The following is a 15667-nucleotide window of genomic DNA, read 5'->3' as shown; positions in this document are numbered from 1 at the left end:
CTTGAAACAAACTTTTGAGGAAACATTTTGACTCACCAATTGGACAGGAGACGGACCTCAATACTGGAATTGAGTTTTTTTAATTTTTTTTTCTTGGTTAGGAAACACTGCATGAGGTGGAACTTACAAGAGTTGGTGAGGCCCATGTTACTGCATCGTAATTGAAAGAAAAAATATTAGAACTACTCGGTCGGAGTTGTACCATCATCTCAGAAGTCGTTCAGAACATTTCCCACAAACCGAACACCAAGCACGGACGACACGAAGCACTAGCTTTGAGTATTGCATGGATTCTCATTTCGCCGTTTGCGTTTCTTAATGGGCAATTCAGAACCAAAAAGAATTTGAGTTTGAGCAAAGGCACACTAGAAGAGAGCTGAGGTTTTGAATATACAAGTCATTGGCCTCAAGTTGCGTGGCATAGTTGGTAAGAGCAGGGGATGTAGAGATAGTATGTCCATATAAGGATTTTGTTTAGCATGAACATGATCTTATTTATGGCATATTCATTTTGTATATGCATGAGAAAAATCTCCCATCAGTTTCTGCCTTTCTCTCCTGGGTATTATTTTCTGGAGTTGCAAAAGGTATGTGGGGTACTCGGGAGTTGAAAGCAGCTCACCGCCCACCCAAACCACCACATAACTCGGAAGATAACCAAAAAAATGAGAAGTTCAGGATTGTTAACCTCACACGAAACGTGAGTCATTGACATACAAGTGTACTAATCCCTGTATGAATTGAACTAATCACTGAAGTCTCACCATGCTGCTGCCAGCCCCACCAGTTTTATACATTGTGTTTAATTTCTTATTCGAATAGAACTCTTTTTCCCTCGCTACTTCTTACTGTCCGTCGTTTCCGCATCCATCGTCCTCCAAGATCTTACTGGCCGTAAGATTGATGAAAAAAAAAAAGACATTATATTGTAGCGCACACAATGATCTTGCTTCAGAAAACGTTATTCGACTGGTTGTTTTTCAGAAAAAACTTTGAAACATGTGCTCCACAGATAGAATGTTCTTATGATCAAATGCTCTGTAAAGACAAATCGGCGGTAGCAAAACAACTGAGGCATACTTCTTAATATGGTGAGCGCCATAGCAAACGCTATCGAGTAACTGCATGAACGAAATTACTCACGCGGCTCTGCCACTGCAGGACTGGGACAGTGCGCCACCATGCTTTGAAGTTCGTTCAGCTGAGTGGGAAGCTGGTCATGGACGATATGAGAGAGAGAGTAAGTAAGCAAGGCTGGAAAGTGCTCTAAGATAAAAAAAGAGATTGTGTATGCATGCATGTGAACTGCGCCTACTTATTTTTAGTCACCAATAGGTAGACAGTAGACGGCAGGCCGCAGCAAGCAAAGCTGGCTGGAAAGTCAATAAGCAAAATATGGACACTTGAGTAGGACATCCATCTCTCTCTCTCTCTCTCTCTTTATATATATATATATATATCATTACACTAATATTCTAGAGTAATTGGTACAAGTTAATTTTTTTTTTAAAAAAAAAAAAAAAAATTACGGTCGCTCCTTGACGGTGCGGAGAGCGACCATTAGTTTTGAGTGAGGGGAGGCCGCCTCCCCTGCGCGACGCCGATGATGCCCTCCAGGATCTCGCCGGAGGCCTTGGAAGGCATCAAGGGACGGCAACTGCCTCCCCCACTGCAAAAAAGTTTTTCTGTCGGCAACTCCTGGCAAGCATCACTTGTTTAGTGAAGGCATTTCTTTCCTTTTTTCTAAAGAAAGTGGAGTGCAAAATGCCTGGTATATGGGGACTCTTTCTCTCTCCTATGCTTTCTTATTTATATATATATATATATATGAAGAAAGAGAGAAAAAAGGGAGCTGAAATCCTCCGGCCATCTTATCATCCGATCATAGTTGCCTGATGCATAATTCAAACACACAAGTGAAATCCTTGACTTATCCTGCCTCGATCCAATAACAGCCGCTGATGCATGATTAAACACACCACCCATGTAACTGTGAGCTTAATATTTTTAGACATGCATTGTTTCATTTTTGCATCCCTTCTATGTGCCACCGAGTTGTTTTTGGTGTCACTTTAGGCTTTCCAAACATACATAGTAAAATGTTCTTTTATATATAAAAATGAGAGATGCTTTCTGTGTGACGTCTTTTTTGTTTGTCCCTACTATCCTTCCTTTGGCATTCCATACATATCCGATATTATCTAAAAGACACAAAAGTCTAGTTTGTTCAATGGGAGGGGTAGGACTAAAAAAGATAATTTCTGATCCAGTACAACTAACCAATCAGATGTCTTGGTCAAATATGTATTCACCTACGACATTGGATGAAAATTCATTAGATTCCATGATTTTCCCATCGATCAGCCTCATCAATTTAAGTTGTTCACCACTTTTTACCTCTATAACAAGTAATATTAGCATTAGAAGTACTTAAATAATACATTCTCTCAAATGAGTGATTATTAAAGCATTTAATGGTTCTCATCAGCAAACAGCTGCTCCCACCAATTGTGTTTTCACCTTAAGGGGCCATTAGGAAATGGTAATATTATGTTCCTCTCTCATGTACCTAATCGAAAAATTGGTTAGATTCATTAGGTATTTTAAAAAGTGATCTATGAATCTGCCTCGCAGAAGGTAACAATGTGTTACTTGTGCTAACCGTCCCTAAGAAACTCATTTTTCTATGCAGATAACTAAGTAGACTCACTCTATTAGTACTTCAACAACGGTATGTATTTTCTATGAAACTTGCCGCGTGCCTGAACGAACGTGTAGGATAGGTTTAGGCGTTTAGCAATGTTGAGTTACCAATGTATAAATATGTATATATAATATGATAGATTGTACCTTATAAGGGAAACGAATGCCCCAACTACTTATTTTAAGCCGTACATAAGAATCTATTGTACACCTTGAAAAACTATAAAATATTCTTATTACTGGGGTTTCAATATTAAGATCGCATCCACCAAATTATCAATTTGGTTTATATATATATATATATATATAACAGATAAGTTAATTTTTGATGTTCAAGGCACAAAAGGTTGTCACTACTTCAGAAGAAAACAAATTAAGATATAAAAGATCAGTTTTATTTTTCTCATTCACAGATGATTTTAGTTCAAAGCAAACGATAAAGCCACTCTACTGTTCCTTTTCAGCAGCAAAATTAACCTTACTCCTTTTATGCTGCCATAAACAGTTAATCGGTGGTTCTAATCTTCTATTTGGTTGTCCTCTTCTGAATTGTATTCAATATTTTTATTTGGCAGTTCTGTCTGTTGTACAATTTTCAATGATAATCATCTTGCATATCTCAATTTCTTGGATACCATCCTTCCACAAGCTCCATTTCTCCATCTTTCATACTGTTTTGCACCTGTTCACATCCTCCTTGAACAAGGTCTCCTTGCCCACATGCCACCTATTATTTATATATTTGCTGCATATTGGCCCCCCTTGTTTCCCTAACAAGTGTGGTGGTATGACCCACTTCATATTATTATTATTATTTTTTTAATGGAAGGAACCTTTCAAGGATCAAGCTACTTAATCAACCTGCCTCCTCAAAGGTAAACACTAAGCGAGCTCGAACCACTATTGTCTTACAAGGACAGTGTCATGGAGTAGTTCCAGTTACAGCCTAAGTTGAGATTTAATCTAGGGTTTTCACCCGTACACAATTTTTTTTTTTTTTTTGCATAAATGTTATAACCTTACTTGCCGTCTTTTTCCTCCACTCTCATCAAATAAGATCATAATGAGCAGGTTGAAGGATTTTCTTTTTTTTCAACCTTTCAGATGGTAGAGATATCTTAGCACCCTGATTGGATGGCAGACTCTAAAACCTAACTTTCATAATAGTTTACCCTCTTTGGATGCTAAAATCTTGTTATAAATTTAGTTTTAACATCAAAAGTTAGTTTTTAAAAACTTGTTTTGATGCTAAAACCAGGTTCCTCACGTCGTTTCAGTGTGAATCCAAATAGGTTATTGAAAGCCTCATCTCGTAGTTGTTGGATGGCAATCATTGACCACATGATGACTCGGTTATCAGAAAAAAGAGAAAATTGATGTCCAGATAATAAGTGCTTTTCTCTTGGCTTTTAGATAAAAGCTAAGGGTGCGTTTGGATGACACCATCAAAAACTTGGTTTCGTGAAAACCTGGTTCAAGTCCCAGTTTTGTAAACTTGGTTTGGATGACAAAAAGCTTTGTTTGACCCTTAAAGAAAACCAGGTTTTTTTTAAAACCCAGTTTTAATGTCATCTAAGCACTCTTGAATTGGTGTTTTAGGGTAAAACCAGGTTTTGGGAGACAAAACCTGGTTTTAGATTGCCATCCAAAGACCCCCTAATAGTTTCCTGGAAGAAAGTAACTCCGTGTTTTTCTATCAAAACTTCAGCGGAAACACGATCAAATATTTACATACGTCTACACGTGGTTACAGCACTCTTCTAACCAAGCCTAGAAAGGTCATATAAGCACTCTGCTATCATGCGGCCTACCCACAGACAAGATTTTATTATATCAATTGAGACCAGACTGCTAAGTTTATGTTTCTGAACAAGCCGATTATCCCAAGGCAGGTAGCTGCATTATGATAATTTTTCTTTTGAAAGTGGAAGGGAAAACCTGAAATTAAAGCAGCATCAAAGCCTCTTGCGAAAGGTTGGCCAGCGGCTTTAGCTTGCGAAACGAGTCGTGCCCATCAGAGTCAAATCGTGACTGACAACCTAACAGTCATGATCCACTCAGACAAGATTTCAGATAAGTAGATTAACGGATGTGCAGTTTTATAAAAATATGAAATAACCCCAATCGAAAAGCTGAGGCATGCCATCCTAACGTAAATCCAAATAAGGCAAAAATGACATCGAGCCAAAGGATTGAATGGCCTTACAGGCCTAAGATACCAAAAAGAGAAACAAGAAATAAGTGAACTGCAAAGAAATGACGAAGAAAATTTCAACGAAGGAAAGCATTTAAATGAAGAGGCAAGATATAGCAGGAGGCGGAAGATTAAATACATTCAATATAAGAGATGGAAAACTAATAAAACTGGAAGAATTACAATCAATACATAGCCCCATTTGCATATGGCACCAGCCAGGAATCCAATTTTCTCTCATTTTCAATAGCCATAACTCTTCACATACTCCGATTACCAGAAGTAGAAAGAGGAATAAAGACAGGCCACCGAGACGAACCAAGCAACCCAAAACAGATGCAATGCAATGCATGCAAACCACGTGTAGAAGAAAAAAGGCAAGACACATGCGCAAGCATGCTCTCTCTCTCTCTTTTTCACACACACACACACACATATGCAACAACATCAACCCCTAACAAACTAAAGGACCATTACTGCACAGCATACAGGGACAGGTATCCTGAACGAGAAAAACAGGACTGGATGCAAATATATGATGACTTCAGACAATCTGGAAGCAGGTTCCAGAAAGTTTAGTACAAAAGTATGACTTGAGAGAACAGAATCGTGTAGAATCAAATACAGGACTAACATGGACAGACCGTATGAAATAATGCAATTACTAATACTGATACAAAACTTTAAAAACATGCAGAAAACCATGCAGAACACGGGTTCCTATTCACCCAGTTAAGGACCAGGAGCGCCTGAATTGCCCTCTTTCATCGCATCAAGGAGCACTGCACTTCTTGAGGCATGTCAAAAGTTGGAGAGCATATCTGATGCTACATCAACCCAGTTTTTTCTTTCTTCCTTTATGAAGGCTGGATGCGAAAAAAGAAGCTGCATCTGTGCTCAATGAAGTACAGAGCAACCAACCTCTGTCAATTTCCAGAAGGCCAGCCCATAGTCCATTCTTTAACCCGTTCTGCAAGCTCATGTTGCAACGATAGAATTAGTAGAGGCAGGTTATCAATGATAACCTTGACTGTCTCCAACAGACCCCGACTCCAACTCCGACCGCAACACCAACGCCGATGATGCTGACCTAGAAGCCCTTCACTTTAAGGACCTCTGACACTGCTGCCGACCTTGATGAAAGTAAGGCAACTGACACATGCATGTATGCAATCCCCAACCAGACACGACGCACCCAAATGCATGGACTCGTTAGCATTATGAGCATATCAATTTACCATCAACCTGAAACAACTCGGCTCACAGTCATATGTACCCATTCAGCAGTTTCTTTAATCAAATGATCATCCGATGATAAGCATTCATCCACAAAATCCTTGCAAAACATTGACTGCCGGAGCAACGGAGCAGCATTTGCATTTAATGTATCTGCCAAGTCTCCAAGAACACCGACTGCAGCCTTTGTGACCATGTCATCCCTGCAAGCCGCAGAGCAACAAATTTCAGGAAGCCCGCAGAAATTAGTCCACGAAAGTATAAAATTGAACAGAAATAAACAACAGTAGGGCAACTTGGACAATACTCACATGTCTTTTTCTTGATATATATTATCCAAAAATTGAAGGATGTGAGGAGCATAGGGCATCAATAGTTGTGTTTTGGGCGAGTTTTTAAAACCTTGAAATATCCCTGAGTATGCTTCCAAGATTCCATTTCGCAATTGATTGTTGTACTCAATCATTTCATCATCAGCACTTCCACGTTGCAGCGACAGTTCTGCTGCACTCTGGAGCATGGGCATTGCATATATTAAATACTTATCAAAATTTTCACCTATAGCCAAAGCTATATCACCAAAACATGAGAAGATTGGAGGCTTCACTGAACGATGCAGCTGATTGCTTGACAAATCCTTTAGAAGTTGGGTCATAATTCCATCACAGTAACGGAATACCTTTTCATCCAAAGCCCTACATATATCACCAACCACACCAACAGTGATTGCACATACTTGGTATTCTTCAAAATTCTGAAGTCCCATTTCCAGATATGGATAAAACTCTGGCATGTACTTGTCAAAGTCAGCTCCAGTTGCATACGCCAGAGCACCAATGGCAAGCATTGCTTCTTCATGAACTGTAGCATTTCTACATGCGAACACTCTAAGGAAGAGAGCCATCATCTGGTCTGCATACTGCAAAAGACCATACTTAGTAGTTTCTGAAGCACCAAGCTTCTGGATGATGACCTGCAAGCACCCACAAAGAAGACCCTGCAATTCATTCTGCTTTTCTCTCTCCTCAGATGACAGTTTCTGCATCTCGAGGGTCTGGTTAAGCTCCATCAAGAAGACAGGAATAAGCTGCATCACAGTAGCAGCAGTCTCTTCAGTGGAACACCTAACAACCTCATTGAGTGTTTCATAAGCTGAAGTCCTTAAGCGAGACTCCCCAGCATCTTGCCTGTGAGCAGTGCTGAGAAGAGCCTCAACAACATTCTGGAAAAAAGGTGTCAACAGAGAAGACGTCCCCACGTCTTCATAACCTTGAGCAAGAAAGTACAGGGCACCACAGACCTTTTCAGCAACATTAGGGACATCTTTCATACCCTCAACTAGAACAGAAAGGATGAGTGGGAAATTAGCTTGTGTGATCACTGGTGTCTCTACAGTTGGCCCATGAAGGAATTCAAAAATTCTGCCAAGGGTCCAAGCAGTGGTGTCTTTCACATGATTATTCTCATCCTTCATGGCATGAAGCATGAACTCCAGGGCAAGGTTAACGAGCGGTGTGAGCTTGTCTGGCGATGGACCCTCCAAAATTGAACCAAATGCATAAGTGGCTGCTTCCCTGCGTCTCCAGTCAGGTTTTGAGATGTTCTCTTCTACAAATGGCATCACAAGTGGGACAATATCATCTCCAACAGTCCTCGCCACCAATCCCAAGCATGTCCCTCCAGCCATTGAGAGATTCCAAGCCCCTTCATCCTGATCCTGGTCTTCTTCCTGCTTCAAGAGTGTCTCCAACAACATAGGAACCAGTGCAGGAAGCGCCTGCTTGATAAAATAAAAGCAAGGAATATCAGAGTCTCCAGTAAAATCACCTCCATATTCCTCCAATATATCAATTTCTTCATCACACATAGAGCTCCAAAATTCGATAGCTTGAAGAGCTACGGGTTCCTCGTCTTCCTTCACAGCCTTTGCAGTGATGTTGAACACGTCTTGTATGTAAGAAGCAAGCTTATCATAGTACATAGAGGAAATGGAAACTAAGCATTCAAATGCAGCCAAACGGATCCGCACTTCAGGAGATAGGGTTGCCTCACAGACAACCCTCATAATGTAGTCCCTTTCCATATCATTCTCAAAATTTGTCCTAGCAAAGCTCAAAGCATTATAAAGTGCACGGGTGGCAGCAAGCCGAATGTCATTACCCTCAGTAGAATTCATTCCCTGAACAACAGCTGTAAGTATCGAATTGACTTGATCTTGCACAAGTATTTCAGGAGAAATTTCTTCGCACAAGTACCCAAGAGTTTCCAAAGTTGCCTGCTTGACATGAGCTGGAACCTGACCCTGTACGCCTGCAATATTTGAAGTAAGCGTCCCTACAAGCTCATGCCACTGGTTATTCCTCAATTCAATGCCAGCAACCTTGGCAATAACCTGTGAAGCAGTAGTTCGTGCATCAAGTGCAGGCGAGCTAAGAGTCCTAAGCAAGCAAGTCTTTATTTGGGCTTTCACTGATGCATCTAGGGACAGCCATCTCTGAACCAACTCAGCTTTGCGTTGGAGATCCTTGGCGTCCAATGTATTCTTCAGAACCAAACCAGCAAGCTTACGGCTGTCCACAGGCTTCTCATCATTGGACAATTCTCCAGAGAGAGATATCAAGAAACTCGGAAAGTTCTGTTCTTGAAAATGCTTGAGACTTTCCTCTGCATGCTTTCGCACATTGCCATCTACAGACTGGGCATTCAAAAGGATCTGTGTCACCTCCATTGCCATTCTTTTTTAATCTGCAAAGCGAGCTGATTGTTTAGGCATAAACAAAGAAAGCAAAATCACATAAAGGAGAAAAGAGTGTATGAACTATATCCAGATCAAAGCAGAAAAGAAGGACAATCATGCATGGCCACAGCCGCTATGCACATATGCAGAGGCCAATTGCCGTAAAGCAAAACGCAAAGACAAAATTAAGAGAATAGCAAACTAGAATACAGGTCGCTTGTCTAGAAAAGAACCAACAAATGGAAATCTTAAATTTCATGTTACAACACTGACCCCAAAAACGGAACTGACAAGTAACAGACTGACAGATACCCAAAAAAAAAAACGAATTAATCTTGGATTGAAGAGGAAAAGTGGACGACGATTAATCAGAAGAATTCGAATTAATAAAGAGAGAGCCGAACGCCCCCACGAAATCAAATAGGAAGAACACAAAGTATGAAATAAAATTTATATGGTTGCAACCAGTTGTTCATAACGAACCAGTCCAAGTAACCAAACGATAACAAAACAACTAAAAACAGCTCAAGATAAAACTTTCATGAAACAGAAAATAACAAAAAATAAATACATTTACGAACAAGATATCTAATTTCACTCTCAATCTTGACCAAACCCTTCTCTAGAATCGTCCATTAGAGAAAAGGCGGGAAGTAAACGAAATGAACCTCGTAAATATGTGGATCTGAAACCAACAGTTCAAGCCCACACAAAGCTCGACCCCCTCTAATTCAAACTTCTGCCTTTCTCTTAGAGAAATCAAACCCTGAATTCGTCAATGGTGAAGACAAATACATACACGTCGCCGATATTTAGATATTTACTCGTCCATTTTATCGTCAAAACCCTAATCCTCAACAGATCCCCCTCCCTTCAAAAAAAACGAAGAAAAAAAAAACAAAACACGAGCCTTTGATCAACAATCCTCGAATCCACGAGGCACATAATCCAGAACAGGGCAAATCCAAAACCCCGCCAAAAACGAAGAGAGAGAGAGAAAGCGCGCGGCAGTCCCAGGTAATATAAATTGCGTTTTTTCCCCACCAATTTCCTCAACAGACATCTAAAAATCTCACTGAATGAATACGACGAACGTCAAAAACAAAAAATTAAGAGAAAATGAATTTCCATTCTGCACAGCCTTGGGCAAGGGAGAGACTCACATCGAAGACCGCGTCGAATTCGCGCCTCTCTGCCGGCAGCCGATGGGCGATCCGGCAGAATCACGATCAAGAGAGAGACAGAGAAAGAGAGAGGGAGAGAGATTTGAAGGGAAGGGAAAAGAAGGAAGAAGGTGAAGAAGCCAGTAGTTGCAAAGCTGGATTTCTTATTTCTATTTTTATTAATAATATATAAAATATTCCTTTATATGAAGACCAGCCCTCTTCCCGTCAATCCTTTCGCAATGTAATTCTTATTTTTATTTTGTTTTTTTTTTCTTTAAAAAAAAAAAAAGGTGACACCTTCGCTTCTTCCTCATTTTCGATTCTAACCTTCTCACACCCTGCGGGACGCTCCATCCTTCGCCTTTTTCTCTTTCTAATCTCATCCTTCCCTTCTAAGCAAATGGCAGATACATCCCTAAATTTTTATTCCTAAAACTTCTTAAATGATTGACATTATAAAAAAGAAATCCTATAACTTTCTCTCTTCTATTTGTTTATGATATTTTTATGCTTTTGTAATCAGTTCCTACAATTATACAAAAATAATATCTCGTTGTTTTATAAGAAGTTTATTAAAAGTTTCAGCTCTCTATCAGAAAATAGGTTTTCCCATTCATCTATCTTATAATTAAGTAAAGATGTGTAAACTTTTTGATAGGTATAAAGACCGAGTCAATAAACCGATTCGTTAGCTGATTCGGGTCGTGCTCATGGTGAGAGGGCCGGATCGGAATTGACCGGGACTCAACCTCGAGAAGTCAACGAATATGAACCATACAGCCAAGAGTCGAGCCAAGACGACTCGTTCTTATTCAATCGTAGGTCCATTGCTAGCTCTTTTGATGAAGCTGGTTATGCACGTCTTATTAGTGCACAAAATTTTAGTGTGTTAATATCGTTAATGATGAAAAATGCCCTTGATTAATAAAAAAACTTTTATAATGCAAAAAAGAAAATAAAAAAATAAAAATACTCAAAAAAGACATTTTTCTTTTTCAATAATTTCAAAAATATCTTCTTCTTTTTTTTTGTACATACGAGCAGTTTAGAACTGCATTAACTAACTATAGCATGAGGTCGAGCTATACCAATCAAATTTTCCTCAATCAATCGATGCAAATGACCAGGTGGATGAGTAAAAACAGTCACTCCAAAATATCCTTGAAAAGCCCATGAGGCAAGAAAATTCTCACACATATTAACATAAGACACTCTCTCAATCACGTCTCAACAATTTTTGACACTGTTTTACTATTTGGAACAAAGGATCACGAGGCAAAGGATCACGAGGCTGCAGGTCTTTTAGAACCTTGTTCACAACTAACAAGGAATATGATTCAACAATAACTTTACGAAAGTTGCGTTCTCATGCCAATTTCAAACCATGAAGAATAGCATTATGAATTACATGCACTGAACGCACGCAACTCACTCTCCTCTTTTGAGGGCTAACCTAGTCTAGATTCAAAAATGTTATGATCTTATACCCAAAATTTTACAAAACACGAAAAGAATTAATAACCTTGTCTTGAAATGTTTTATTTAAATACTAAAATTGATTGAAGGCTACTTCTTGAAATGTTGAATGTAATTTTTTTTTTAAATTTCCATGGTATGAAATTAATGTAATATAAATGGTTTGATAAAAATAAGTGTTTTTATAATGCCTGTTATTTAAAATCACGCTTCAATAACACCTTGTTTGTATTTGTGGAACATACATTTTCTAAATATGTTGTGGCATTTGATTCTTGATTGGAAACTAACTTGAGTAATTACAAAATGTTTCTTCGAATAAGAACATGAAATGTGATTTTAAGAATATACATGTCTTTCTTACCAAACGCTTCTTTGAAGTAAAATAAGACAGATCATGAATTTTGTAAGGAAAACTTACGAAAACCACTGTGAATTATGAAATTCAACGGACACATAAAATTTAATACCTATATAAACTTATATTAGTAGTTGTTTTTCATCTTTCCAAATAATACCACTACTCACGATTTTCATGTTTGACTAACCCTGAATATACAAATGTTGTATTTTATTTCACAATTTATATGTAATATTGATGCATTTGTGATCGTATATGGACTCTTAACTACGTGCAGAGCATTATTCGTAGCCTTCAATCCGAGCTAAACATACAAACTAGATGGTCATGTGGACTTAGTCTAAACACATAAATGCGTTAATTATTGCTTACTTGTCGTAAACCTTACTTTGCTAAAAATTATTTCTTGCACAAACTTTTTATCATTGAATTTTGCACGAGTTGTTCAATTTCTTTTGCTTGCTTAAAAGGGTTATCTGGCATGAGGCCTATCACATTTTCTCTTACTTATACACAAATTATAATTTAAAATGTTATGTTAAATAAAAAAACGTGTTATTGATGTCACAAAACATTTATAAATTTCTTTATAACTTACATAGGGTCATTTGGCAATAGTAATACAGTTGGACTAATATAAAATGAGACAGATTCATAAAACATTGTAACATACTATTTCATAATGACATGTTATTGTTCGATTATACGATTTATTTTGTAAAATTGTCAATGTATTTATGGGAGTATACTAAATAGAAAAGGGGCACAACATACGTGTTTATGTATCAAATCGGTTATTGAGTCGAAGGTCAAAACCGAGTCTTTAAAAAAACCGGGACACAGCCCTCCCTCTCATGTTGATGATTTCTATGTCGAGGGGAGTACAGACCAATGGCGTACGGCCCTTTTGCTCCAAGAAGTTTCTGCGAAGGCTCATTTCCGATACTTTCTTTCAATTCCCGTGCTCATATTTAAATAGTAATTTCAAATGAGAGCCTTACCTTTGTGATTTTCTTATACAGGGCGAGGGTGCTGTTAAGTATTGCCGACGACCAAAACCCAAAACTAATGATTGTTGCCATAATTTATTTTTTTTAGTTTGCCAATTTTTTTTTTTTTTTATGTAAAAGCATATATTTAAGAATGGTCACTGGGCAGTATTCGGTACTCGTCTGATTCGGGCTTGGAAAAGAGAACTTAGGTTGGCTCGATAATTTATTAAGGTAGCCTACGTGAGCTCGATTCAAGTTCGATAATTGGTTTTTAAATTTTTTATCAATTTATATATATATTTGTAATATTTTATTATAATTAAGTTTTTCCTAATCAGGCGGAGCTGAGCCCGGTTTTTTTATGTCAAGACAGGCCGGGCCGACCGAGGCTTACATATATTTGCATGAATCTCCATATGAGCGGCGGTGGAGGCATCACACTAACCCATAAAATTACTTATTATTTTTATGTTAACACTCAAAACATTTTTCTTTATTTACATGTTGCTGCTTCCTAAAAAATCAAAATTTATTATTAGTGTCTCTTACTTAAATGTTTTGGTTCTACCCCTACAAGTGAGTGTCTCCTTTCCTGTTAGCCAACTTATTTGTGTTCACCTCGACCATTAACGGGCCGCTTCACACCTATATCAAATTGTTATTGTCCGGTGTTTTTGTCATAAAATTTTAAGTAGGTTTATGAAACAATATGTTACATAGTTTACTCCAATTTTATAGGCAGTTGTATTATACAATAACAATTTGTTATTAATGCTAAATAACTTTTAAATTTAACAAAAATTTAGGAAGAACTAGTCAAAGTTGCTAGAAGCTTTTATTTGGGAGACGTCACTAAGAATCTCAAATCACAAAAAAGACTAAACATGTTATATGTTATGGCTCGTAATAAGAGACCATATGAATAAAAGAGATGATCAAAATACTCTCACAAAAGGCAAAATGGAGGAATAAAAAAGTTCTCGTAAAACCTTTATAAGAAAAAACAAACGCGTGAGGTTTGTGTTAGAGATTCTAATAAAAGTACTATGACTAAATTAGAAAACAAATTTTGTGTTTTCTTGGTTGGGAGTCGGTGTCTCTGCTTTCCCCGTCGGTCCCTCGACGTTGGCACCTTCCAATCAGATGACGGCGTGAATCAATGCCCGTACTGGCCTTCCTGACAAGTTTTTTTGGAAAAAAGAAAACAATTGTTTTTTCATTTTTAATAATTTATCTTTTATTTATTAATGTTCGTTTGAAATATTTTACATCTATATTCAAGTGCGGAAATGAACAGTTTTTTCCTTTCTTTTTTGTTTTCGAAAACTTTCTTTCTTTTTCTTTTTTTTTTAAGAATTTTTTTTCATCATTCTTCGATTCCAAAGCATTTCTTGACCTCGAAAATGAAATAAACGGTACAAAATTTCAGCCTCTTGAAAATACCGCCATCATATTCAATAACAACTTCGTATAGTCCGTATACTGTAAGGAAATTTCAATGAACTCAATTTTTGAATTATTGCTTTCAAAATGATTCAGTAAAGTATAAATTATTTTTAGAAAATATACAAACAGCAGAAAAGCCAGAAAATAATTGTTGGTTTTGATGTTATGCGGTGCAAATTAATCGAACTTTCAACGCCCACATTGGTTTTTGGTCTTTTGAATTATTTAATTCTGCGATCATCATACTTTTTGTTTTCTTGCTGTAATGCACCTTTTTTTTATGTGCCTTTTTGAAGAACGAAAAATATCTTCCTTCCTTGCTTGACTCGCAAGGCATTTAAAGAATTCCCCTAACAAGAAGGCGAAAATAAAAGTAAGGTCTACTTCAATAATATTTGTAAGAAAAATTACTTTTAACTTTTTGGTATATAACAAAAACACACTTACATTTGATTTTTCTGATCTATTTTTAATGCAATTTAGGTGGTAAAGTATAATACATGGAAACTTGCACAAGCATTTATTGCCCTTCAAGTTTAAAATCTTATGGTGCTTTTCTTATGAACTCTCGTTTTATATTTAGTCCTCTTTAAAGTTTTGGTTATTTCACTATATCTAACATGAACCCATAAAATAAAGAGAAGCCTTGGTAACACCAAGGGGTTGGCATGATAGCTTGAGGAGGAGGATAATGGTAGGTAAGCGTGGGGCATTGCGACCTGACCCAGCCCAATATCCAAAACTTGGGTTCGACCTCGGTCCGACACTTAAAACTCGAGCCTAAACTCAGGTTGGGCCCGACATGAATAATATATAAATATAATTAATCATCATAAAACATTAAAATTATAAATATAAATTAATAAAATAATGTATTAACAAAACCTTATCCGGTGCACCGGGCTTAGTCGGGCCCATGGATCGGCCTGGTGCTTTTTTTTTTTTTTTACTCGAGTTGAGTTAGGAAGAGTACTGGGTACCCGTCTAGTATCCTACCTGATGCCCAGCCTTAGTGGTAGGTAGTCAGTTTTTATTTTGAATGCTATGAGCATCAACCTCATGTGCAATTAATTGTAGCACATTGAAACACCAAAAACAAACCTTATACCGTTAGGGATAAGAGGTTGGATAAAAGCTTCGTTTTCCTAAAAGAGAAAAACCTTGGCTACTAGGCAACTAATTGAGATCGTTTGGCAGTAACAACTTTGTGTGTGTTCCATTAATCTATCATCAAAACTAAAGTGTTCATAAAAATGCTGCAATTTTACGACAAATTCATGAAACACTTATAAATATCGAAAATGTCCTTACTCCCATGCCGCCAACCTAATTTTGGGTCTTGCATGATCAAACTAT

At 37.6% G+C, this 15667-nt stretch overlaps 1 protein-coding gene across 1 annotated transcript; it reads right to left on the bottom strand.

Annotated features, from left to right (window-relative positions):
* Positions 1 to 5011: 5011 nt before the first annotated feature.
* On the bottom strand, positions 5012 to 10194 carry LOC116260474 (importin subunit beta-1-like). The gene is made up of 3 exons (XM_031638854.2): positions 10034 to 10194; positions 6445 to 8878; positions 5012 to 6336 (listed from the first exon to the last, which is right to left on the bottom strand). The coding sequence occupies exons 2-3, from the start codon at positions 8865 to 8867 to the stop codon at positions 6138 to 6140; spliced, it is 2622 nt and encodes an 873-aa protein (XP_031494714.1). The 5' UTR covers positions 8868 to 8878; positions 10034 to 10194; the 3' UTR covers positions 5012 to 6137.
* Positions 10195 to 15667: the final 5473 nt, after the last annotated feature.

The sequence above is a fragment of the Nymphaea colorata genome, chromosome 9 (genome assembly GCF_008831285.2).
Source record: "Nymphaea colorata isolate Beijing-Zhang1983 chromosome 9, ASM883128v2, whole genome shotgun sequence".
In the NCBI taxonomy this organism is placed as follows: Eukaryota; Viridiplantae; Streptophyta; class Magnoliopsida; order Nymphaeales; family Nymphaeaceae; genus Nymphaea; species Nymphaea colorata.
This window is presented reverse-complemented; position numbering and strand designations above follow the sequence as displayed.